The 27,488-nt window shown below is 39.0% G+C and overlaps 1 protein-coding gene across 5 annotated transcripts in view; it reads right to left on the reverse strand.

Moving 5' to 3' along the window:
* VRK2 (VRK serine/threonine kinase 2) overlaps positions 1-24,189 on the reverse strand; it is a 46,016-nt gene extending 21,827 nt beyond the window's left edge. For 2 of the 5 annotated variants that reach the window (XM_086744068.1, XM_086744066.1), the window contains exons 1-8: positions 24,028-24,188; positions 23,642-23,782; positions 12,277-12,332; positions 11,675-11,744; positions 10,786-10,873; positions 10,539-10,647; positions 9,012-9,104; positions 252-384 (exon numbers count right to left, since the gene is read on the reverse strand). In XM_086744068.1, the coding sequence (XP_086600194.1) occupies positions 252-384; positions 9,012-9,104; positions 10,539-10,647; positions 10,786-10,873; positions 11,675-11,744; positions 12,277-12,332; positions 23,642-23,777 (685 nt within the window). In that variant the 5' untranslated portion in view covers positions 23,778-23,782; positions 24,028-24,188. The other 3 variants (XM_086744070.1, XM_086744069.1, XM_086744067.1) reach the window with 2 other exon arrangements.
* Between the last annotated feature and the right edge of the window lie 3,299 nt (positions 24,190-27,488).

The following is a 27,488-nucleotide window of genomic DNA, read 5'->3' on the forward strand; positions in this document are numbered from 1 at the left end:
AGGGCGTCTTGGTCCACCTTCTAGCACCACACGTGCAGCAGCCTGTTTTAATCGTGCTGTCCCCCTTCCCCGACCAGCCCTGCAGAAGCATTCCCAGGTACAATAAGAAGTCGCCACACAAGGGTCTGATCAACCCTGAGCAATTCCCGAAGCTACTTCCATTGTATACATCAGCCCACACAGCCTGATTACTCATTCTGTAATCACTCCTCTGAAATAAAAAAAAAAAAAAAAAAAAAAAAGAAACCTACCTACTCCCTTGTGAGCATCTATGCTGGTAAACTCTATTGTCCCATTATGGCCCTTCCTAGGATTTTCCTGATACTGTTTGTGGTTCCCATTGGGACAATATCTGTAGGAAAGTCCATAATCTGCAAGATAAACCTGCAAGACATGAACAGACAAATGAATAATGCTTTTGTCCTTTGAAAGTATAACCTTTATAATTAAGTCTTAAGAAACTGATAGGTTAAGGACAGCCTTAGATCTAAATTTTATTAAACCAAATGGTGCCTCAGGATAAAATATGTACAACTGGGGGCTATAACAGCTGCCCTCCCCATTTAAATCCTTCTACTACTATACTCTTATCTTATTTTAGAGTCGAGTAGAATTTCAGTCTTTTTATTTTGTTCCTAAGCTCTCTCCTCTCTAGGTGGGCATCTAGACATCATAAACTGCAATATGCCTTTTATGTATCCTCACGTTGCTTATGGGACCCCTTCCTCTCTTTACTTAAACAGGCACATACACACTCCTGTTCAAATTTTCCATCAGCTGAGATCGTCCAATTTCGTAACAGTAGTGCAACTCAAAAGCCAGAGGAAGCAAGAGGCAGTAGCTTCCCCTAGCCAGACTGGACACAGGACTCCAGCACTAACAGGGACCATGACCACAAGGCTACTGGGCATTAGCCTAACTGTAGTTTCATCTTTTTGAATGTCACTGTCAGATCTTCATACAGGCAACAACTATCTAAACGTGAAGAGCGAAATAAACCAAAGCAATACAAACTAGCTTCCCCCCCCAACCCAGAGAGCAATCTCAGTAAATCACTCCTGAATTTGTAATAAAGTTTTAAAAGGCACAGAGCCAGACTTCATTCTAAGTTACTCTCAAGAAAATCCACGGAGCTAAAACAGTGTAAGAAAAAATTTGGACCCCCACTTATATTGGCAGAATGCATGAGCTTGCTGCACATTTACCTTCCCATCCTGGCATAGGTGATTGATAATCAGAGGGAGGAAGCCCCACAGCTCTGAATGACCTATCTGGGAGATGCACTTGCATATTCTTGGGACTTAAATATAAAAGCATTAACTGACTTTAAACTTAGTCTTGCTCACTTTTATGGTACTTGAAGCTGAAAAAAGAACAGCTCAGGAGACCTGAATTTTACTTTCTTTTCTTCTGTTGCCTGTCAACAAGACAAACCCGAACATGCTATCTGGCTCCCACGCCTTGATTTTGCTGTAGGCATAGTGCACACAGTACCACATCCATGTCAATTCTGCCACTCACACAATTTAGATTAAGGGGACAAGTCCACTGCATAAAGTTCAGATTCACATCTTCTACCCTCCAACAGGTATGGACTTAATACATGCACATGGTCAATTACTGCAGCGCAGCTGACACGCAGTAACTTGTTGAAAGCAGCTGGAACTGAATCACAATCTGCCCACCCCACAATATCCAATAGGTTATTTTCTCACTGTCATTTTCACACTCCCACCTGGCCTTTGCTCCTTACATTGACCAGTTCTCACATTAGGTAATTGCTTTTTTTATAAATACCCAAATATAGTACTTTAACTTAAAAAAAAAAAAAAAAATGCTACGGAGTGCTGTTATATTGTCAATGGAACAGATCTCTGGGGAAAAAGCTAAGCCATCTGAAGGCATATAGAAATAATTTCTACTAAATTATATTATATCATAAAGAAAAACTTTCGCTTATTCGAACTTCAGTTTTGTTTCCTCTTTACAGTTCATACCTTAAAAGTCTAAAATAAACTCCTCTAACACTCACTTTTAATTTAATTATGTCACTCCTGGTGGAGGAAAAACAAACAAAAACCCCTCAAGAAAACGTAACGCATTATTTTTAGCGCATTCTGTTGAACTACTGATTCCTGTTTGTGCTCCAGGCAGCTTCAAGTCCTGGGATGGCTGGTCTCTTGATTTTACTGTTTCTGCTGCAGGATCTGTGCTTATTTGGAGCGTGTAAGCTGGGGTGCAGCACTCATCTCCTGCAGGGTGATGGCTTTTAAGACTACCGATGATGTTTTTCACCTGACAGACTATACAAACTGTGATACAAGATTAAAGACCGTAGGCACATTTAGAAAATCTGGGACAAGGCATAAACTTTGTTGGGTTGACTGATTTGATTTTCTCCTGCATCTGTTCTCCAGCGTATTCCTGATGCTCTGGTACCTGTCCTAATTGAGCCCACAGTTAGTGAGAGAACTAATTTAAACTACTCTAATATAAAGTTTTGCAAGTCTTCTGCATCCTTTGTGGGCTGGGAAGGAGCGAGAGTAGGCTAGAAGGTGTATTCTTCCCAGGCTAAGTGGTACATTTTGGACTTTGCTTGACTATAGATTTCTGACATGTACAGTTAGTTGATCAGGTACAGGAAGATGAGATACAGAGTGGATTTCAACCTTTACAAATTCAGGCTATGCCTTATATTAAAATGAGATTTTTAACTGTTAGGAAAAACAATAGAAGAAAAGCATCTCTGCCAGCTCTGATTCTGTCTAGGCTGGGAACACTAGCTTATGTGATAGACGCTCCCATATGGCAGCCCAGCCTTGGTGGTCTTTTAAACCATCTTAAAATGGCATCTAGAGAGTAGCCACAAATATTTCCTAGTCAAATCTAACCATGTAAAAAAGTTACCAATTATCCTACAGATAAATCACAGTAACTATGTGCTCTCAATCTATTTTGAAGCAAGAGGTTTGCTTAAAATATCTGCAGTAGTAGTATCAGCACAGCAGTTTTAGATATATACTGAAAAACCCCTCTAAAAGTGAAAAGTAGCTTTAGGTTATCCTGCCTTGACTGATAGTGGCAAGACCTGGAAACCAAGAAGCAATCACTTCTTAAAGCCACTCACGTGCAATTGCAACATCATCTACGATAGCACCAACATTTGCTCCGCAAGTTTTTCAGGAGTGTCACTGTTCAGCTTCTAGCTGAGCCATTTATCACTTCCACAACTTAAACAGCAGATTCTTTCCACAGACATGCAACCGATGGTAGCCTCTCAAGGCAAAGCCTCTCAGCCACCACCAAAAAACCAAACACAAAAAAACCCAAACAAAAATCCCCTTCAGCTTGTACAAAATTAGCAATGTACTGTTACAACCTTGCCACAACCATTATCAGAACGACTACATTATTTTAAATTACTGTTCATTTCATTTCATCAATTCTCTTTATAACCCTTTCATCATTAAAAAGATATACAGTTTTTTATAGCTAGTTGTCACTTTTTGATAAGATAACAGAACGTGCCCTTCCAAATTTGCTCAGAAAATGGTGAATAGGGATAGTTAAGGAATATATATGTTGTTGGGTGGGTTTTTTTAGGTGTGCAGAGAAAGAAAAAGAAAATGAGTGTTAAAGAAGAGAGAAAAATTGACCATGTTAATATGTGTTTCAATACTATAAATATTTTTCATCTGCATGCTTTTTTTTTTAGGAACAAAAAAAAACCCAAATAAGAACAAAAAGAGAACAAAACATATGCAGAGTAAGATAAACAAATCACTTGAAATGAGAAATGGTAACACAGATGAAGGTGCAACAGTGACATAAGCCTAGAAGAGCTGGGTTTAGCTGTGGTACATTGTATGCTCCTTCCCCCACACTTATTTTAACTCTTGGTTTTGTTAAAGTTTCTCTTTTTTTACACATCCCAGTCCGCACAGCAGTCCTTAGCATGGTCTGTTATTAATAGATTTTGTCATAGATTAGGAGCCAATTTCTAAAGTTTTCACACTTAATTTCATGCAAACATGAATGTTCCCATCTTATTCAAGCCAACAGCCACACAGGCACAAATAATTGCTTATGTGCACAAGCACCCAGCCATAGATTCAGCAGTCCTCTTGTCCTTTCTGTCCATGACTCCCTCACAGTGCTTTATGTCTGGAGTGCTAAGTATCCACTAAACTTATAGAATTCTTACAACTTGTATATATTATGATACACAACCGCACTGATCTGGGAAGCCACAAGTCCGGCACTTTAGATTCTCAAGGCATTCTCTTTATCTTGATGTACACATTGCAGGAGATTTATCGCTGAAAAGATAACCATACAGTGATTTTCTTTATACATTTTCTTTCCAGTGGTTCCATTACTAGGCTTATGTAATGCACTGTAAATAATTAAGTAGATACTTACTAATAAGAGGCAGATTGGTTGCTAATGGCCACAGTGCTGCCAACTTCAATTGGACACTACGCTACAAAGAGGCTAAAAGATGGACTGAAGTCCATCTAGGCACAGGAAGTCTGAAGTATAGTGTTTGGGAGAGAAAGAGCACCTTCCCCAAAACAGAAGCCAAAGGAGGAGGAAAGCAGGTGAAACAAAAGGAGAGAGAGGAAGAAAACTTCTATGACTTGTCAGCAACAGATTGCAATGCTGGAACCAATTGAACCCCAAGGTATTTGGGCCATTACCACAAAAATAAATTAAACCCGTGTATGCAAATATAGCAGTAGGACTGATGAAATAAAATTAAGGCCATCTGATTGTGAAGCGACATCTCAGATCAGGGGTGTAGCCAGCATTCATTAATTAAAACTCAACTCTTTCTATATGACATCTCTGCACACTGTATCCTTCCTAAAATCCTGGGAAGGAAAATAGAAAAGATTTTCATTTTTCTCAATTCGTCTGCTCTTTAGCAAATCTATCATACTGGACTAAAGAGCAGGAATCACAATGATTCATCTCACAATGAAAAATTACTTAAAGTTGGAATTATTTTCATGCATGTTCTTCCCATACAATCAATGCATGAGCTCTGTATCTTCTGTGCCAATGCACTGAAAGCCGGTCTTAAACGTGAACATTTTGAAATATTTCTGTATTCTTTTTTCCTTTTCAGTTAGGGCTATCTATGATAATCAAGTCACAGTTTTATTCTGCAACTATCTTGTCTAAGAAATACTTAAAATCAAAATCAGAAGCGAGGTGCAAATGCAATTAAAATTTACAGCTTTAAAATCCATACAGGCAGCTCCTGTTAGAGCCCTGAGTCTGCAACACTGCAGTGTGTCTGCCCATGTATTCCATCGGGGTGGGGGTGGGAAGAGAATACTGCAAAGTAATTTTTTTTGAAGAGGCATTTTTCCAAACCTTATTTAATTTATTATAAACAACGATTTTAAGTGCTTGTCCGGTGACCACTTGTCCCTTTTAATTCTATCACAATTTAAAGGAGTTTAATGGATTTGAATTTCTCTTTTACAGTATACATCAACAATGCTTTTTCTGCTTTATCACACAGTTACTACTATGCACCAAATTATCTTTAACTTGCCGCAACACTGAGACAGTGCTTCACTTGTTCCGTAATTTATAGGTCTGATCACTTCAAGTTTTCTTTCAGGCCTCTACAAGATTCATGGGCTGTGTACTTCCCTCAGTACATCACTCCTGTTCTGTCAGTCATTGTGTTGGGTCTGTGTTCAGAAACATATTGACTAGAGAATTGATCTTTTGACCTGTAACTCACTGAATGGCCTCACTCCCTTCTATTGAACAGATCTGCAGCAAGCTGCTCTTTGAGGTCAGTGGATTCTGATCTTCTAACCATTTCTAAACATCATTTGGAGGTCACAGAGTGACAAGACCTTTACTTTATTTGTTTCTCTGCCTTGCTACAGAAGGTAGGGGACAGCAGTATGGATTTTACACGTTCTTTCAAAAAGGGGACTATGATATTTATTGGCTGTGGTGTAAATTTACCAGGTTAATTTACAGAAGACAGTAGCAGCAGAAAGTCTAACATAGAAAAATTATATTTTTTGGAACTGTAGGAAGTCAGTGAAATTCACATATAAGAGTACACATAGACAGCCACTAAATTACAAAAAAATGCAAAGTTGAGCCTAAAGGTACACGTGTTTTTGAAGACACCAAAACAGAATATAGAAATACATTTTGAATATTTTTTTTTATTTATTTTGAAGATATTAGTTCTGGGTTTCTTTTAAAAACAAATTTCTAGAATTAAGGAATGCTTCCAATTTATTTTCTCTGAAAATCCTAGACCCTAAAGAGCAAGAACCCTCTAGCATAAAATTCTTTAAAAAAATCACCACTGAAATTCTTAGGTCAGACAGTTTTATTAGGCCAACTCCCTCTGGAGCTACAGGTCTCTCAGCTTGTATTGCTGAGTTTGAGTTTGCCACTGGCTAGATGCTCTCACTCCCTATTTATAAGATTAGGTTGGTCACTTTACCTCCCTGTTCCATTGTTTTTAAAAAAAAACAAGACCAATGCAATCCAGCTATCCCTCATTTTAACAGAGAGAGAAGGTTGGACAAATCACTTCACAGGCACTTGGTAGCACTAACCAACAGCATCTAATTTTTTTTATCTGAAGCGTCTAAGGTTAGCATAATTTGACAAATGAAAATACAGCATCTCCAACAACAGTTTAGAGGATACAGGGCAGGATATTCCATATTTAGTCAGTGGTAATGCTCCACAGAGCCTCCCAAAATACTGTTCTGCTAAATACATAATACATTCAGCTCACCAGCATGTTAGAGAGCCGATTTTAGAAAAACCTGTCACAACTGCATGAAGTCTTACATAGGACCTGGACTTCCTGGAATAGGAAGAAGCAACTTTCATGGCAAAATTACGTGCGAATTAATGGCACATGCAAATAGCCAGAACCCAACAAATGCAAAATCATCTGTGCAAGTACATATGCACAGTTCTGAATATCTGAATCTGTGGGAGGATACTGTCTAGTACTGCTCCTAATCCAGGTAAAGAAGTATGAAGTATGGGGGCAGACAGCACATCACAGTCAACAAATCCAAGGGAAGGATATTCAATTAGTGGCATATGTATATCTGCCAGTTTGAAAGATCTAACTGTCATGCTGGTGAGATTATTCCTTCTTCTCATACCCCACAAGCCACAGACGACACAGGTTTCAGAATATAGTGCAAGTTGTATCTGGAAAATAATTTTGTATTTGACCAGGGGCAGTCCCATTGAGCCACCTGCCCTGCTGTGTAAGCTAAATATAGTATACTTTACCTTAAAATACACTTAGATATCATCACTGTCTATATGGCTGTAGACTGGTAGGGCATAGTGGTATATGGTATCATGGCTTCAGTGAAACCAGTAGACCTGTGGCCAATTGCAGAAATTCTGTAGCCCATGATGGGTAAGTTTATCTGAATAATCTCTGAACAGCTCTAAGTTTTCTTAAGCATACAGAACTGAAAGTTTAATTCATATCTTACAAATGCATATAAATTCTAAAGTTCTCTCCTGTTAGCTCTTCTGAATTAGAATGTGAACTTTTAAAAAAGTTTTATAGAATTTTTTCAGTGGAAAAGAAATTTTACTGAAACAGAATTCTACACAAAACCTCAGCAGTAGCATACAGCTTGTACTGTTCAGCTAGGAGCTACTTAAATTGGAATATCTATTTATTTCTTTTATTTAATAAGCATTTAACATAACAAGTTCTATTTCCACCTAAAACCTCTGTCCAGTAACTCAAAATTCCCTTATTATTTTATCTGTCAATTAATTTACTACTCATGAAAACAAAATACTATTATAGCACAATCTTCATGCAGACAACATGAGAGAAAAATCAGAAAATTACCCCACAATCTGACTAATCCAAAAGCAGCTGATCAAAATCAGCTACATATCTTAAAACTTTGTGATTACTGTAAATCGACACTTCAAAATTATTTCAATGTGAAAAACAACAGCATATCTTGCTGTCAAAAATACAAAATAGCCAAGACAAAAAAGTCCTTTGAGTTATCTTAATGGATTTGGGTGGCAGATCATTTTGCCTTTAAATAGCCTCCTCCTTCAGATTCAGCAGGCTGGTAAACAGCATAAACTGAGATTATGTACTGGCTACTACCACTGTCTAAAGCCATGGTAGTTTAAAAACTATAACGGCTGTTTAAAACAACATGTTTTAGAAAGCTAAAAAGTTAAATTTGACTCAACTATTTAACTTTAAACTTGTAAAAAAGTAGATACAGTTCAATGGTTCAACCTCCAATGGCAGTGAGCTATTTTGTAAGATTTGTTTCTTCATAATTGCAGCATAAAAACAAAAAAAAAGAAAAGAAGTATTGCTTATAGTTAAGTGAAGTTAGAGATTTTTTTTTTCCAAGAAAAAAGCATACTTAGATTTTATTAACTGAAGTAAAAAGACATTGCAAGAGCACAGGGTGTAAGACGGGATCAAAAGATTCATTTCAAAACATTTCACTGAAACACTTTAATTTCAAGGCTAACTTTAGGCTTTAGAGTATTAGAGAGCAGCAACCATAATCCTACTCACCTGCTACATCTACTACAACGAGCAGGACATAAGAGTTAGTGGCATGGAAACACAATTCACAACAATAGTAGAAAGCTAGAACTTCCCAAGAATGAAAATACAATGGGCCACATGCTTAAACTCTACTGATACACTTAAACTGGCATAACCTAGAACAGCAATTAGGTTCTCTAACTTAATCTCTTGATTAGTTTACCCATGCATACCTGTACCTCAGTCAGCACCGCACAAAGGGAAGAGTTTTGTCCTGCTTTTTCTCAAATCTTAAGCTCCACAGAGCCACTCTCAGTTTCGTCATGAGAGGATGTGAATATTCGTGCATAAGCTTCAATATGTGAATTGTTAACGCAGAATATACATAAAACTATTAAACAGTCTTAAACACATTAGAGTAACAGTGTAGATAAGTAAACATGCTTACCTCGTGTGGATTGGTGTAGCCCAAAAGTAGATTTGCTGCTTTAATGTCACCATGAACATACTCGTTTTCATGTATATATTCCAAAGTATCCAACTAGGAAAGGATTTGGAACAGAAAACAAAACATCATCATCTCCACTCTGGCCCTAACCGTAGCACACCAAACTTTTCTCACTTATACAGTGAAATCAAAGGCTACACAGAATGAGCTGACAAATTTGGTTTTGAGTTAGAGCACCAGAATTTCCCACTCTGTCCACAGGGTCTGTTCCCACCACACACATAGCTGATGGCAAATCACAGCCAAGCCATACTTTGCCATGAGGTATCCCTGGGTAACTACTGATGAGTACCAGCTTCTAAGGTCACAAAGCAAGAGTGAAACTAGTACTTAAAACACTCGAGGAACTGTTGAGAACAATCTCTTAAAAATAACATTCAGTCAGCCCTGAAGGTTTATAATATATTTGATCTTGCCAATTATTACATGACCTGCATTTCATGTCACCACCCCACAATCATGACCCTTCTTCAGCACCTTACTGAGGTACAATAGCTCTAATAATTAAAAAACATGTTTGCAACTCATATAAAGGACAGTCAGACAATCTAATCCTGGCTTTTGGAGAGTATAACTTGTAACACAAGTTTGTCAGTTATATGACTACGAAAGCCCTTCACTTTTTTGCTATTATTATTTAGGCTAAAAGGAAACTTTGGAGGTATCCAGTCTAAACTCCCTACTTCAAGCAGGAGTAATGTAAGTTAGATCAGGTTGTACAAGAATAGTACAAGTTTTAAAAGTCCCCAAGGACGGATGTTTCACAACCTCTGGGAAGCATGTTCCAGTGCTAAGACATTCTTTCTGTGAAAATGTTTCCTTTATATTCAGTGGGAGTTGTTATTCTTGCAACTTATGACCATTGCCTCTACTGCATTTGCTGTGCACCTCATTCAGTAAAAGCAGTCTTTCACAACACAAATGATATTCCAAAGGAGCACATATAAAATCTTCTGTTAGCATGTGCCAGTCTACACACATTTGAAAACAAAATTGGTATTTGCAGACTAGCCTAATCCTGGCATGTACAAATAATGTGGTCAGCAAACACACTGCAAATTTTGCATTCAGGCATGCAATGGTGAACTTTGACAAATATGGATGTCTAATACAATACCCTTCAGACACTGGGAAAAAAAAAAAAAAAATCAATACATGTTAAAGCATATGAGAATAGGTTTACATGTCTCAGTCTAGACATACATCTTGAAGTGTATGCTTTAGTCTATTAGAAAAAAAAATTCTGGTTTGAGCCCACAAACTTCCAGTCTGCAGAGGGTCTTGATTTTCAACTTAATACTAATTTTATTTAAAAAAAAAAATATTAAATATAAGAAAATACATAGCATTTACACAGTTAAATCTAAACTCAATAGCTGCCTAACAAGTATATTAGAAAGATCGTTTTGTAGTTTAATTCAGCAAGTTTGAGACGTAACAAATTCCTCTATTCCTCTGTGTACATACCAATCGTGCCCCAAGCTGCAGAACAGTCTCCTTCTTAAATCTGCTTCCGCAATCTTTAAAGATTCTTTGAAGATCTTCCCCCAGTCTCTCCATGACCATGAATCTATAGCTACCAGGAAATATATACAAAGGAGGAATCCTTTAGGGCAAGACTGCAAGCTTGGGTCTGATTGAAAGAATGTATCTCCATTTTGGTGAAAATGGATCTTCACTCAATTTGAGGCTTAATTACAATTCATCTTATTACCTTTTTCCCTTGTACTCAGTCAAGCCTGATCCCCAAAACACTGGAATTCCTAAACATCTTATTTTTTTGAGATCCATCCATTTTCTTACTGTAATAATAATAAAGAGATTAACATTGCGTTAAAGGTAGCTAGGGAATTTCAGGTTTGGTGTAGTTTTTTTTTCCTTTTGTTTTAGCTATCAAGCCAAGATTTTGAATGAAACAAGGAATCAAAGAGGACTTATTCGGCAGTTTGTGTAGCAAACAACTCAGACCATAACTGTGTGAATTTCTCTACGTTCTCCAAAACAAGCAGCAGTTTTTCGTTCTAGCATTGTGGCACCTTGTTCCCTTAGAAGGCAGACAAGCAATTATTGATAGCTGAAGAAACAGTTTCTTTAGAAGCTCTACTTTATTTAATACAGAATGCTTCAAGTCATCACAAGTGCTTATGTCTACCAGCTAAGTCATCTACAGTCTTTAGGACAGTTCCCATGAATAAATCACATCCATGCTTAAGTGTCTGCAGAATTAAGTGCTATGATTACTACTAAACCCTGCGATGATTACACACACGTTTAACTCTACACAGAAACAGTTACTAGCAGAAATATGGTCACCAATTAGTTCACATACTACCTGGCCCATCCATTCATTGTTGTGCACTCTGAAGTGTGCACATAATAAGTTGGGCACGCTTCTGTCCTCCTTTCTGATCAGAAAGGACAAGACAGATATCCAAATAAAGAAATCTATAGCAATCTAAAATTATTACAGCATCAACTAGAATTAGTTCAGAGTATATGAAATGAGTTGGCTAACAAGCTCTAAAGCAACAGTTCTTATCAGAAGTAGTTAAACTCAAACATGTACTTAAATCTACCTGAATCAGAATTGATATATTACTTACTATGCTCCTGTTTTGCAGCCCTCTGGTAAAATTTCAGTTCAGAAAATAACGGGCCATTTTCAAGATATTCCTATAGAGAAATAAACTCAGTATCATAAAATGCATTAGAAAGACAACAGTTTCTAAAAAGAAGTGCACGAGAAATTCAAAGAAGTGCATGAGAAATTCAAAGTCCTTTTTTTTTCCCCCACCTCCCATATACCATGTCATTTAAATTTAATTTTAATAAGTAGCTAAAAAGAAAAGTTGTTTGGCAATACATTTTCACAAACAACACAGATTATTTCAGGAATCACTTGTAATACTGTTTTCAGAAATACTGCAGGTCAGGTGTGTTTAAGTTCATCATCTGATTTTCCTTACTAACCTGTCGAGGGCAGCAATTAAGGAAAGGATTGAATCAAATCAAGGAAATACTATGTGTCATGGAAATGCCAAATATATCCCCAAGCAGGGAAAGTATATCAAGATATTAAAAAAAAAATAGGGAAAAAACCAAAAGCCGCAAGCATGCAATACAGATGCAATGCTGAAAATAAGGACAGATAATTAAGAGAAAGAACTGCATGCAAGTTAATTTAGACATGAGATCTACACATTACCACTTTAATTACATGTACTGCATCATCTTCCACAGGAACATGAGTTTGAGGTGAAGCTGCAAAATAAGAACGAGATTGAGATCAAGCTGTATGAAATAAAATATAATTGCAAACAAAGACCAAGATAACATTGCATAAGATGACCAAAAAATAGACAAAGATACCCAATATTTTGTCTGAAACCCTGCCTTTGAAGATCAGAGTTTTGCCAAGTTCAAAGAAGAACAAAACAGCAACAACACACACAAAAGTTTTAATCAACAAGTACAGAAGTAATTTTAACCCACATTTTCTGAACACTCTCTATCGATGCTGGTTAAGGAGTAAGCAGGATATGCCTACCACACGTTTGCACCACAATGAGGTATTCCATTATAACAGACCACATTTAAGTCATTCCAGTCAATTGGCTAACCTCTGTATTTGGTTGCTGTCAATCCACTGTCCTGAGAAAGACACCACTTAAAAGTTATGACCTACATTACGCCTCTAGACAGGATTGTCCGCTTTCCTCCACGACAAATTAATTTGGCCCTCTTGATTTTTATTCTGACATTATTTAGACACTGGCCTAAGTTAGGGATAGCACAGCCACCACCTGCCTAAAGGGGACATGAGGGATTGTGCCTCTTAGTGCAAGCAGAAATTTCAAAACAATAATTGACCACATGTTCCAATTACAGCCCAGGAGACAGAACCTCTCTGCACAGACAATGCAATCCTATTTTCTTCTGACCCTGAGAGAACTATCAGTTCTCTCTGATACTACTGAAGCTACACAGAGCTACACTGGGATTAAAATTTAATGAGACTAAATCACCTTTTAGAATCATCACTGAAAAAAAACCTAAAAAGAATACAGTTCCTAAGAAATAAGTGTCCCTTTTAAACTTCTTATAATGATCAAATACCAACAACAGTCCAGGTGTGAAACACTTCAACTGTCAGCTCACACAAAAATAGACTACTTTTAACCGCATAATAAAAATCAAGTAAACTTGGATCTAATCAAACCATTTTTTGATGGTGAGGGCACAAAAATATTTTTACAATGAACAGACTCCTTCAGCTGCTCTCTTCCTTCAATTCTACTCAGCACCTAGATTGAATCTGGCAGAATACACACCCCAAACACCTGCACAGTCACCACTGTCTTCTGCTTGACACTTCCCCATCAGAATGTTTCTGTGCTAATAACACAGTAAGATACAATGAACATATCCTGAAACAGTGGCTCTGGAAGGTGTGAACTATTCATAGACTCAGATGAGTAGCAGTCACATTCAGAATACAATTTAAAACTATCACACAACCAGGAAGGAAATTTTGGTGAACTTTGTTCTTATACTGAACTGGAAATTAAGGCACAGGTGCTTAAGTATTTGTCTTTCTCTGCCACATGTAGACTATGTATTAATAGCTGAAAACATTAGTTTAAAAGGAACACATCCCATGTGTTTTCATTGCATTCAACAACATCACATTATCCAAACAGACTTAGATGTGCTCCCTTACTGACACAAATTAATCTGTGTATAAGAAACTGTATTTTAATACCAAGTTACATAACAGAGATTTGATGGGTATAGAGATGTATTAAATTTAAATGTATTTGAAAGAGTCTGATCTAACTTCCCTGTAGACATCTTGACACTTTATAAAGAGAGGCCTCATTCATGGTAATCTGGAACAGACAGTAACAGCTGTCAGGGTAATGAAGAAGAGCAATTAACAGGAGGTAGCCCAGCAAAAGGGCCTAACCCCTGTGGTTCTTACACTATGCCAGTGCGGACGCTTTCTGGAGTCACACTGAAAGAACATCCTGAAGAAAAATAAAACCAAAACTAACTGGCAATTGTTACAATGTGAAAAGGGAGACAATTCAGACAAAGCTCAACAAGACACAAGAACAGCTGCTCCACAAAATGAGTAATATGACATTCAAATCTACAAAAGGAGAAATGGTATTATTGTTTTTACTGCACATACATGAAACAAGGTCTAACATTCACAATGTTTCACTCGAAACTTCTTACATAGCAGATGCTTAGACAATCTCATGCATACAGATAAGCAAAAGTTGCAGGCGTACATTTTGTTATATCATTGTAATTAACCATTCATATATCAGGCAGCAATACTTTAGCCACAGCTCAGGAAAAAGACTATTTTTTGTCCATAAATAAACATAAATGTTTTTTTTTAAAATTGTCTCATTACTATGTATAGTCACTTAACAGACTGGAAAGGCTCCCAAGGTTTAACAAACAGTCTGATTACATACCTCATAGACCACCACCACATACTCTCCTGCGAGTTTAGCTCATAGTTAATTACTCTATACTCGTAATTAGCCATGTGCTAGCCTCGTTCTGTGTGGTAGCACATGGCTATTTATAATATTACAATCAGTTAAATGCTAGACTGCAGGACAGTAAGTAGAGACCCTGCAGGAGAGGAATGCCGATAGGCAGGAGGTCTCTGATGGCGTCTAAGTACACACAGAGTACCAGGAGCACTATATGTCAAGATTATGTTTGCAAAGGATATCTTAAAATAACATAACAAGTGTGAGAGTTCCCAGTTTACAGTTTATGTTGCTTTTATCAACTAAAAACACACACTCTCCTTACATTTAGAGGGAGGGGTGTTGATGTATGCACACAATCAAAACCAATTGTCTGCATAATTGTTAACTGGGAACACTGGCGCAAGATGAAGCTGTGTAGGGCACTGTGGTGGTTCTGTCTAATGCCAAGACAAGAATCACAAAACATTTGCAAAGAGCAAGGAATACAGATCTATTTTCCCTTCCTCCCCTTCATCCCACAATCACAGCTAGCATGCCAGTGAAAAGTATACAAGTTTAAAACGCACTCTGAAAGACAGCAGTGCGGTAAGATTCACATTCTTTGCCATAATTTCCAACTGTTGCACCTACAGAACACAGCAAATAACTTACCTCAAATTAACCCATGTCCAGAATTCCCTAGTTTCACCCAGGCACAGCAGTCATGGTCTTATCCACTTTAATAGTGAATTTCATCCATTTCGTTGCTGAGTGCCATAACCTTAATTAATATAGCTTTCTAAACATTCATAAGACATGGGAACAAAAGGGTGTTTCTGGATGAACTGCAACTTCCTACAACCACGGCACAATTGTATGCAGTCTGACAAAGAAATGTGCCAATTCTATTTGCCAGTTCAAACGTGCTTGTTGTAGTTTTAGCAGTTAATTTGTGGCAGTCACATTTGGAATATGGTGAAATATTTTCAATGGCTCTCTCAGAACCAGCTTTGTTGACAAAGTTTACACAGTGGAAAAGAAAACAGCATTGATTTGGCAGTTTGAAAAAACATCCCTGTTCCTGTCCGCAACTGGTGTCTTCGCCACTGCTGGATATTTTGAGGATATATTTGTTTGGGAAACATGAATAAAATTATTTTCAGAAGTTCTTGAGTTGCTGGTATTTTATTTTTATTTTGTTTCATTGGTTAACTAATCCTGAAGAGTTATATTGTCAGCTTAGTTTCTTGCGGAAATAAACACTAACCTCAAAAACACCACACTTTAAATTTACAGGCTACCTGTAAAAAAAAAGCTGGAAAACTTTTGACCCCATTTAAGTCAAGCCAAGAGCTGCTAAATTCAATGGCTAACAAACTAGGGGGAGTGTTGCTCAAAGCATCCAACAATAAAAAAACAACCCAAGTTGCAGGAATATAGCGACTAAAACCAAAGCGTACACAAACAAATTAAAAGTAACATCTGCTATTTAACACACAACCTCAAATATTTCCTGTATATGGAGGTACATAGGCAAACATTTAAAGGTGAACAAAGCACATCGCTTTCCCCCTCCTGCCTCTGCAATAGCCAGTATTTCCCAACTCAAACATTCAGTGTGTATGAAGGGTGTTTGCAGTCCATTTCTAATGTAGCCTAAGGAAGACCTGCTTCTCTGTTCATATTGCTACTTTAAAGATACATCGTGGATTCCTGGACAGACTCTTTTTTGAGTGGTGTTTATGAACAGGTTTTTTTTCTAGAATCTCTTCTACGTAGCTTTATGAACATAGAGTTTTATTATACAAATTACATATGCATCACCCTCTGTACTATGCTTGTGAAACTGTCTTCCACAAGACCTAACTAAACTGGTTTTGGTAGAAAATTGTGCTCAACTGCTGAACTGTTTTGCAGATAACTGCAAATGCCTCCAAGTTAAGAATATTCAGTACTGGTAGGAAATTTCACTACATTTCTTACTCATCTTTCTATAAAACCTTAATCTTGATTCACTAGAGGCAAAGTTTTGTATTCCATAGCAATGGAAGCCACTGTTTGACTTTCAAAGTTAATTACTCTAAGCTGGAATAGGTATGACACATCCTTTAACCCCAGGCAGAAGAGCTATGCATGGTCTGCTCTTACAGCACTCTCAGGTGGGAGTCCAGGCCTCTAATATTTAAAACTTGATGCACAAACTGTTTTCTGGCAAGATTCTGCTCCAGCCCATCTGCTAGTTTGACGTAGTGCCCACTGAGAAGATACTATGCCAGTTTCAGCAGGGTACAGGTGCCAAAGACAGCTGAAAGAAGTGCCCTCCATAAAGCAACAGGTGCCCTATCTTTCATCCAAAGCTCTTCCTGTTCCATATGACACTGCTCAGAAATACATCCCCTCCCTGGGGCGGGGCGGGGGGAAAGAAAATCTGCTCTTGACTTTCTAGTTTTTCTCAGCATGCTAGGGTCTCAGTCCCTGACCAGAACTTTTGCAAGGTGGACAAATGATAAGCATGACAACAGCTCCCAAACGTATGGGAAAACACCAAAACCAATGCAAAACACTGAAGAGCAATAGTAATGATCTCTGTAGACTTTGTAATAAGCTTTAGATTACTGTGTAAAAATCAGTTATGCTTTTGAAGTTAAGACTTCTAGCCTACAAAAGACAAAAAAAAAAAGGAAGATTCAAGACGAAGCAGTCATCAGTAAGAACTAGTTGAGGTAAGGAATATTTCCTTTTTAATAGATGGTGCAGGGTGGTCAGCCGTAAGTACCCACCGAGTAGCAAAATCAGGCTACATTTATTATTTAGTTTTCCTACAGACAGGGTGAAAAATTAGATAATCTGCTTGCTATATCTATATTTATACAGTTTAAAATTAGTGACTAGATAAAGAGTCTCTTTCCTGAAGTGGTGTTTGTCTGCAAAGGAATTTATTTTCACACTAAGGTTCACACCTACAGGTACGTTGAGACCTTTGAAATGCATTTTAACAACTGAAGGTTACAAAAAATCCATTCTTAAGCAGATAGTTACCTGCTAGTGCTATTAATTACAGGAGTTTGCTATTAATATTGTTCTTTTCATCAAGTTTATAAAAGTCATGCTGAATATGTATCTTTCAGTATAATTTTTACTGCATTTTAGATTTAATTAATTAATTTTAATAGTTTGCTGCACTATAGTAAGTATTTTCAGTGAAGTTAATTTAAGCAACTGTTGGAGTGCTTTGTTTCTCTAGAAGCAATTGCTAAAGCCAGCTTCCTAGTGCAAACCAAGGAACGAACATCATGACAATGACAGAATGCACTTCCGTCAGCACTTCTCTTCCCTGCCACACAGCTCTACAAATTATCCATGGAAATCACTTTTTCTAAAATAGAAATAAACTTTCTTTTACACCTCAGTCTGATTCCCAGAACACCAGGCCTCAGAACATCAACAGCAGAGCATAGAAAGGTCCAAGTTTAAAAGCACAAAGGCCACAACCACACCTTTTCCCTACCTCCACCAGCAGCAGAGCTCCCTGTATTGCTAGTATTAAAAGACAATATTCACCCATTTAATCAGTTTACTGTCCAAGAAGATATGCTTTGCCTCTTCAGGAAAAAATGAGGGGGGAAAAAAAAAAAAAAAAAAAAAAGAACAAGAAAAGGATACTGTGCTGGTTATACTGGTGACAGATCTCCAAGCAGGGCAGAATGGCAGAATTTGATTATGACTTTATAAATGCATACTTTCCCAAGCTTCTCATACTGTAACAACACATGCAAACATAGCAAACAGCAGCATATAAACACCTGCTGCAAAGCCAGCTACAAAAAAATAGTTTCAAAACTCTGTTTTCTCCTATCACTGACAAAGTTCCATTAAAATATGCATGCATAATACAATTAAAACACACTTACAGTGTAGTAAGTTCTATTGTAAAAGACAACATCTAACAAATGTGTTTACATACGTATCAAAACTCATCAGTTTCCATGAGAAAGAAGCCTACAAGTAGATAATGCTGTGTGTAGCAGATTTCACTGTGATAGTGAAATCTTAACAAAACATTGTGTGACCTTTCTGCAGTTAAATTTTTAGTCCAAATTGTGCATTAATAGAGTACTTGCAGAAGACTAGAGAATGATTTATATAAAGACTGGTGTTAATTACTGACTGTGAACAGGAAGATAAATGAGACAATGTAAGGCTCTCAGTAGCACCCTCCTCAACTCCTGCTTAATTTTCCAATGTACTGCCACTGTTCTCCACAGGGCTACAAACTGGTGGTGAGACCACTAATATGTCACATTCTTCCTTGGTTGCTCTTGATTCTGCTCCCCCATATAAAAGGGAAACCAGTTCTGTCTGAGATGCTGGACAGCAAATCATCACCAGTAACAAAAATAAACTTCTAACATATGATCCATATTGCTCTCGCTATGAGAGGAAACAATGCTTGAGAGAACATCTCCAGACAGCTTCTGTTGCTTCGGGCAGCAGAGGAAGCTCTCCTGTTGAGAAGCATTGGGAGGAATCAGTATTTGTAAGCCTTCTACTGCTGGATTTGCTCTGGTCAAGATAAAAAATGCAAAGGGAATTCCAGGAAAGGAACAAGTCAAAGAAATAGACAAGATGGCACAGACAGGAAAGAGAAAGAATAATCAGAAAGCCAGGGAAAACACGAGGCAGGCCAGAACTCATAGGTAGTGGTAACTTTCATGTATGTAATTAGACATTTAAAAGCTCTGCACCTGAAGAGTCTATTTGCATCCTAGGGCTCAGGATCAGTAAATGGCTTTCAGCAGCCTTGATTTAGTGAACAGAACCTTCCACAGAATGCATCCCTTGTAAATATATTTCACAGAGATACCATAAAATTTTTCAAGAACATTGTTACAGATTAATGGAGTATGGAGTACCCTTAATGGGAAATTAAGCTATAACAACACACATCAAAATCTTTATACCACTACTGTAAAAATACTTATTAAAAGATATAGCTCGCAAAGTTAACCTTTACTTTTATAAAAGGGCTGTGCTGTTCATATCTGGCAGGCAGTTGAATTTTCTCCACTCTCCTGTCTTGCCTCTCTCTCTACAGCTCTTTCTGGGTTAGCATCTCACTGAAAATTTAGTGGTCCACTCACATCTTGCTGTATATGCACTATTTTAGTCTGGACAGCACAGTGCCTCTCAGCACTAAGCACCCATATCTTACTCTCAAAGGTTCATCTTCTACTTCACTCCTCTTGACTCTCAAAGACAGCCGAACTCTCTTACAGGATCAAGCTCAAAAAAGCTAATGAATGATGTACTTTACATAATATAAACAAGTATCAAAGATAGAGGTGGGCAAAACAGGAAAGCTTCAGTGTCAATGTTCGGGGATACATCTTGCCCGTTTCCTCTTTTAATTGTAGGATGAGCTACAAGGGGAAGTAAGCCTTCAGTTCAGTGCTACATGTAACATTCACTACCCCTTCTGAAAGAAGGCAAACACAAATATCATCATAGGAGTTGCAGCTGTATTTCTTCAGCCATCCCGTCACTTATGATAAAACACAGAACAGCAACACCAACTGTCCTAGATTGTATTCTCATTCTCAGCTAATCCACTGGCTGCTTTCCACCTCAATTCAGTGGGAGCCAAACTGCAACAAACACCACAATATATGAAATCATCTCAGTGGTCTGTTGATCAGGCAGAAAACTAATCAAATCTGGATCATTCTGGAAATGAAACTGACTGAATCCCACATGCTACGCCACTCATAAGGTCCCATGTGGTTAGACTGCAACAGAAAAAGGCAGAGCTATATTCTGAGAGATTCAGGAACACTTACACCTGGACAGCTACACTCACCACAACCATGCTTTCTGCATTGCATTCCCAATTTCCTCAGTCCCTTCTCTCCATGGGAGCTTTCTGCAAGTTTCTGTCTCCCTTTCCTTTATCCTTTAATGGCAATATCCAGAGAAACCTTAACTTCACTTCTCAGCTCATGCTAAGGTCTATTTTCTTACGGTAACTTCTCATATCTGCTCTATACACTGCATCTCTCAAGCATAACCAACTGATGTTTCAAAGAAGGTCAAAATAAGCTATCAAATATATAAAAAGGAAAAAGAATAGGATGGGAATATTCTAAAAGTGTGCTAGCCTTTGATTCCTCTGTAATTGCACTTAGCTGAAACCCCTCTCATCCCCAATGGTTCAGTCTTCAGAGCAGTCAGGTATGTGTGAACTACATAAACTCCAGAGGAAAGCAAACCAGAAATTCCTCTGCAGGAATCCACCACATGCACTCCAGCTATTAACAGCAACAGAAGAATTCAAAACAGTTCCTTCAAACAGCCTCAAACCATGCACTTGGGTGAGGAAATTCAGTGCCGCAGACCACACCAAATCTAGTCCAAAGTAAAACAAACTCTCAACTTAAATACAGGGTAGATGTAGGAGCATAGCCACCAACTGTCGCCGCTTACTTACTCACTTCTCCACCAAACTACTTGCAAACATATACACAGCCTCAGTGTCCTGCAGGTTTTTCCAGCAACTGTTTACTTTGCAGAAAAGCAGAAGCAGTAGCGTTTAGGTTGTTACTGAAATCTTTTTGCTTAATTTGCAGACATTCAGTGGAACAAAGTGCACTTTCCTCTTGATCTAAAAGCCAGTTTACTCCTTTTGTGTGTCCCCCTCAACTTTCTCCACTCAAACCTGAAGTCTAGCTGCAACTTCAGTCCAGATGCACAAGTAAAATTGTCCACTCTGCCATAGTTTACAGGTACATATTAAGAGCTGGAAGAACAGATCAGAGAAGCAACATCTGACCGTATATGGGACTATCACACCACAAAATAAAATACGAGTCTTCAGTCGCCAGTTATTTCTGATTAATCACAATGGACATGAGGAGGAAAAAAAGAGGGACCTTCGTGCAATATAAAATGTTCCTGAACAGCTGAAAGCAGACAAGCACCATGAGATAGCCAGACAGACGTAACAAAGATCACAGTAAATCTGTTACCAAGAGACCCGTCGCACACAAGTACTACATTTACATTTGCAAATACAAAACCAGCAAACATGCTAACCCTTCTACAGAAAACGCACACTTTCTCTCTACAGCAGGTGCCTGATGCTACAGTTTTACACTGAAGGACAACTCCTTCACCTCCATGAAACCACGCCAAATCTAGCACAGCTCTGCATATTTGAAAAAATTTACTAATGACAAAAGAATTGAGAAGGTGCATGACATATGATACCTGTTCTCATGAAAACTTGCCTCATTAGAAAAATCCGGAAATCACAGTAAGTAGAAAGCTCATGCTGCATAACAGTGTATTAACAGATTATTTTCTGACAAATCACTCAATGTGAAGCAAGCATCATTAAGAGATCAAGCGAAAAAAAAAAAACCCAAGAGTGGGAAACAATCAAAACTTTATTTTCCATGGCAGAAACACACAAAAGAAAAGATTAAAAAAAAAAAAAAAGATGTAGCTGATTTATGCATAAAAGGAAGTCGATTTATGTATAGGAGTGACTTGCACATCAAGCTTTAAGCATGAATACTCCAAATAGAGAGTTAACATACCTCTAACTTAAGATAATCATGTTTTTACTCCAGGGATAATGTACTAAACTACTTGTAGATAGTTCTTTACTGCTGTCTTAATACAAGCTAAATTTAGTCCTTAACAGTCACTGTGGACTAGTTTGCCTGTATATGTTTACTGTGAAAAAAACACCAAATGGAAAACAAAACAGCAAACCCAAACTCATAACACTGCCTTGAAAACAGGATTTGCTCTTTCACAGCGGCCAGCAATAGTACCATGCATTATATCCTCTCCAGTGACCCAAAATGCTTTACAGAGTGACTTTCAGAACAATTCTTTATAAAACAGAGACTGAGTGGAATGCAGCAGCTTCTTCTGAAGAAAATACAGAAGGATATCTAGGCTAGGGCAAATAAAGAACAGCATTTCCACCTTTGGTGAAAAGTTTTAATTCAGAGGCAACATTGTAACTGGTTCGTAGGGTTCCTATGCACAAAGTTCACCCAACATATGATGTTTAGAAACACAACACTATTTACTGCTCTGTTATAGCCTTGCATAAGCAGTTACAGTTACTAGCATATTTTTTCCCTTCATGAGAGTCTTCCCAACCCGACTAAGCCAGAGACACTGCCGAGCAGGAGGATTACTATCAGTGGGGTCATAGCAAAGAAGGGAGATAGGTGCAGCACCTTCAGGGCGTCCCCGTTGCTCGTAGAGTGTGCTCTGCATCCTTTCTCTCCCTCTCTGCTCTGAGCCACCTCTGTTTATCCCCTCAGCAGATTCAGTGGCAGAGTACTGACCAGGTGTTGATGCACGCGTGGCCAGCGCATGCAGCAAGGCCTGCCAAGTACGTGCCCTGCTGGCTAACAGCAGTTCCCAGATAGCAGCAACACACTGCTCAATAACAACCCTCCTAGTTCCTCTCTCTGAGATAACAACCCTCCTAGCTCCCCTCTCCAAGGTCGCGTTCCCACAGCTGTGTGCAGCTTGTAGCTTCCCACAGTGGCCCTACATGGATCATCACTGAGATCTCTCACACAAACATCCAGCTAACTATTGTTACTCTTATGTTTCTTGGATGAAATTTGATTTAGTCTTGGCCAGAAGATAACATTTCACATAACTGGAAACCCAAAGAGCGCTCCTGAGCACAAAGCGATGGCTAAAGAAAGCATCATCATTACTTTGAAGAACATCGCCCAGCAGCGCTCTTTGGTCATCTTTGACAGCAGCAGCACCTTGCCTACCTGACCCAAACTCCACAGAAAAGCATACTAGGAGCCATTAAACTGGGATGAACAGCCCAGGGAGAACAGGCTGTATCATCAGCAACACTTCAGAACAACATGGACACCCAACAGGGCACTGCAAGCCTCAGAAAACCACATTTCAACACAAATGACCACCAGCATGTAAACAGCAGTAACTTTAAATTAACTGTGTGTTATTCACACCAGAAAGTTACAAAGAAATTTACAAGTCACACTTCTAACCTAAATTTAGGTTATTTACCTAAATAGATCAAGCCAAATCCTCCCTGGCCGATCTGACTCCCCAGCCTCCAAACTTTTCCTTCGGTGTCTTTCAGGATCATATCTCTTGGGAGAGGAACTGGCAGCTTGCCTCCGCCGCGACCCTTTGGCGGCATCGCACCTTGAGAAGGGGGGGAAAAAGAAAGAAAAATTTACTTTTGGCAGAAGAAACAATATCCCGCGCTGTCCTTTGCTCAACAGGCACCGAGCAGGGGCCCACCTCTTCGCGGCTCTATTCTCAAGGTAGCTTCCCTCGCTCTGCTTCAGGGCCAAGGGGCCTTTCAGCTGAGCGACAGGCCGGGGCGCCTCACTCGCAGCGGCCGACGGGCCGGGAGCAGCGAGCGGCCCGTTCCCCCCCGCACCCACCTCCGCAGGCCGCCCGCGGCCTCCCCTCGGCGCCGGCTACAAACTTCCCGAGCGGGAACTTCCCGTAGGCCGGGCCCAGGCGGCGAAAGCCCGCAGGCAGCCGAAGGAGGAGGCGGGCCACCGTCTTCCAGCGGGAAACCCCGGGGCGGGGAGCGGGGAAGGGCCGCGGGCCCTGCCCGCCCTGCTCCCCTCAGGCGGGCGGGGCCAACATGGAGGCGGAGGGAGGCGGGGGGGGGGGACGGTGGCGCGCGCCGTTTCCCGCCTCCGCTCAGCCCGCCCGTGCGGTGCGCGAGCGCCTCGCCTCTGGGCGGGAAAGGGCGCACGCGGCCCCCGGGGGCTGCTCCCCCCCCCCCCCCCCCCCCCCTTTTCAAGCTGCGCTTCGCAAGTGAGGAAACTTTTTATTTTTTCTTCCCTAAAGTGGTCTGGTGCATATAGAAGGAGTTGATCAGGCTATTCTCTGCCTGAGCTTTAAAAAAAAAGAAAAAATTAAAAAAAAAAATCGTAGCTCACGGTGGTTTCAGGGTGCAGCAAGGACTTCAAGAGCTGTAATGAACTCACAGAGCTGCCACGGTGCCAGCCCTTCATTTTTACCTCAAGATCTTCCTGGCACTGGTCAAGGATCGCTTCTACACATAGAAACTTACCCCCGACCAGCATCGGCACCTCCTGCATTCACTCCAAGTTTAGACAGCGCCAAGACTTCCAGTGCCTGGAGCCTCGGGAGCCACCAGCAGCCCCGCAGGAGAGCGGGAAGAGGCCGCGGCCGCCTCACGGGCTGCTCAGACGTGGCTCCAGGCAGGAACGAAAGACAGATACAGCTCACCCAGAGGTGGATCAGCCCCATCAACACCATCAGCTTGTGAGTTGGTAAGAAAGGACACAATAATGTGTGGTTTTTGTTTGTTTGTTTTTTAACTCCTCATCTCACAGGGCATACCTCCAATCACAAGCCACCATCTTGTGTGAGCTTTGCTTTGTTAGCAGGGTCTACCCACCCAGCCAGCACACTACACCTAGGTAGAGCTCACTGCACACCTCCGCATCTTCCAAGCAATGACTGTAAATCCTTTCACCAAAGTGTTCAAGACTAATAAAAATCCAGGACATCTTCAGCAGCTACATAATTTGCAAATTGCCTGGGAATCAGAGAAGCAGCCTCTGTTTAAGGAGAAAGATGTTTTTGCTCAACTGTTGCAAAGAAGTATTCACATGATTAAACTCAAGTGAAAGCATGTGTTAGAGGGCTTGCTGCTTCTGAGCAGTCTTTACCAGCACACAAAAGTATGATGTCAGGACAAGAAACTGAAACAAATCAGGTGAGGCTTGCATCCATCTTCTAGACTTTTAGCAGATACCAGTGATAACACTAGCTTGCTGGCAGGCACCTATATTTTTAATATAGTTTAAGGTTTTGGGTTGTTTTTTTTTTTTTAGAAGCAAGAGAAAACCACATAACAAATTAAAAACTCAGAATTTGTAGAAATCACATGGAGAAAAAAAACAGATTAATTATGAATTAATAGAAAAATACACAACTCTAAAGAAACAAAACTGATTAGATAGTCCTATTTTGTTTTTAAATACAGAAGGACTGGAATTTATTTCCTTTTTGTCCCCACAAAATCATTGAGAATATTCTAATATCAGAAAGTTAATGGAATGCATTGATTTAATGAAAGGTTGGGGTTCAGCATACCAGTTCCAGTCCAAAAACATAAGTTTTTGGAGCTTATTTAGTGCTTTTTATTCACAAGCAAGGATAAGATCACAAAAAGAGAACAAGTTTATTCAGTTCTGAAGAACAATGAAATAATCAGAAAAGATTATTTTCAAAAAAGAGTCATTGTAAGTTAGTAGCACAACTAAAGGTAGAAATAGATACAGAAGGGTCTGTGGATACAGTATCAAATACAAGCTGTTACTGTTTTTGAAAACTTAGGCTCCACAGCAGCTGTTTGACTCATACAACACGGACACCTGTATAGGTAGCTGAGGTTTAAGGTCCTTAGTTTTTAAATGAAAGTTGCTTTATACTACTAAAAGAAAAGAAATTGCAAGTCCGTACCTCCAACTCCATCCAAATGCAAGAGTGTCTGAAGTCTTAGCCATCTTTAACACCATACAACTGTTGCAGAACTCTTGCAGTTTAACACTATCATGTAATATAAAAAGATTTAAGACATACACCTTAGAAATTACCAAAATAGGTTCTACACAAAAAAAAAAAAAGTTGTGGGTTGTGGTATTTGGTTTTCAGGGTTTTTATTTTTTTTAAGAGAGACTAGTTTTAAGGTTAAAGGCTTGGAAGCTTTTATCGTTCATTACTAGAGTTAAAAACCCATCAAAGACAAATGCACAGGAACATAATAGAGACTAATAATATCACCTAAATAAAAAAAGTTTTACTAAAAATAAGAGTTTTCTGCACACACCAGGCTACTCCTGAAGAATGAGTCTGTTTTTTACTCAAATCCAGATCTTTGTTAATAAACAACCATGTAGTATGCCCATAAAAAATTAATAAAAACATCACTAGAAAATTTTTCATACAATTCTGTTCTAGATAAAACAAAAAATAAACACATCTTTTTAAAAATCAAGAAAGATCAGAGGCATTACCTAAAGAAAGCTCTAAGCAGATTGGGACTTGACAATGGGGCCTTTTGCCCTATAAATAGCAGATCCCTGTGTTTTGTGGGTGGGACTAAGAAAACCTCTTTTCCTGTTGGGCTGAACTGGAGACAGGGATTTTTTTTTTTTTTTTTTTTTTTTTTTTTTTTTTCTTCTCTGCTTATCATCAGCCAATTAGCAACCCTCCCAGGAAACATGAGCTTCATTTACTCAGGTTAAAACCTCCATTGCTTCTTCACAGTAGCTTCAAATTTGCAGTTTAGGAATGTGATGTAGGGGGGATGAATGGCCAAAATAATTACAGATGGGAGGGGTGGGTTGTTTGTTGTTTGGGTTGTTTTTTTTTTTTTTTTTTAGGAAAGCTGAATTATGATGGAAGCAATTTCCCTTCAAGGTGATATAGTCAGCATTATGACTAAATTCAAGAATCCTACAAGGACAAAGGTGCGTATGCTAATAAGTGTAAAAAATACACAAATCTTGCCAGCATGCAACAGAAAATGTTAGCAAATTGCTGTTATTTTACTTACCAATGGCACTGCTGCAAACAGCTGAAGGCCACAGGCCCTTCTCATGAAGAATCTATCCCTCATGAAGCTCAGGTGGGCATTTTCTCGTTAGTCAGAATTATATACATTAGAAGTGGTGGAAGAGGCTCTTGATGGTTGCTTTAGTGTTCCTCTTGTCTTCAGAGTTTTATTCACATGTTTTGCTCGGTATGCACTTACTGATGCACAATACAGAAGAAATTTTCTATCCCTCTCTGCAGAGTTGGTCCAGGTACGTTCACTGTCGTATTACTGAAGGAAACGGTGGTGCTATACTTCTTA

This window comes from Chlamydotis macqueenii, chromosome 3 (assembly GCF_036417535.1).
Source record: "Chlamydotis macqueenii isolate bChlMac1 chromosome 3, bChlMac1.mat, whole genome shotgun sequence".
NCBI classification, from domain to species: domain Eukaryota; kingdom Metazoa; phylum Chordata; class Aves; order Otidiformes; family Otididae; genus Chlamydotis; species Chlamydotis macqueenii.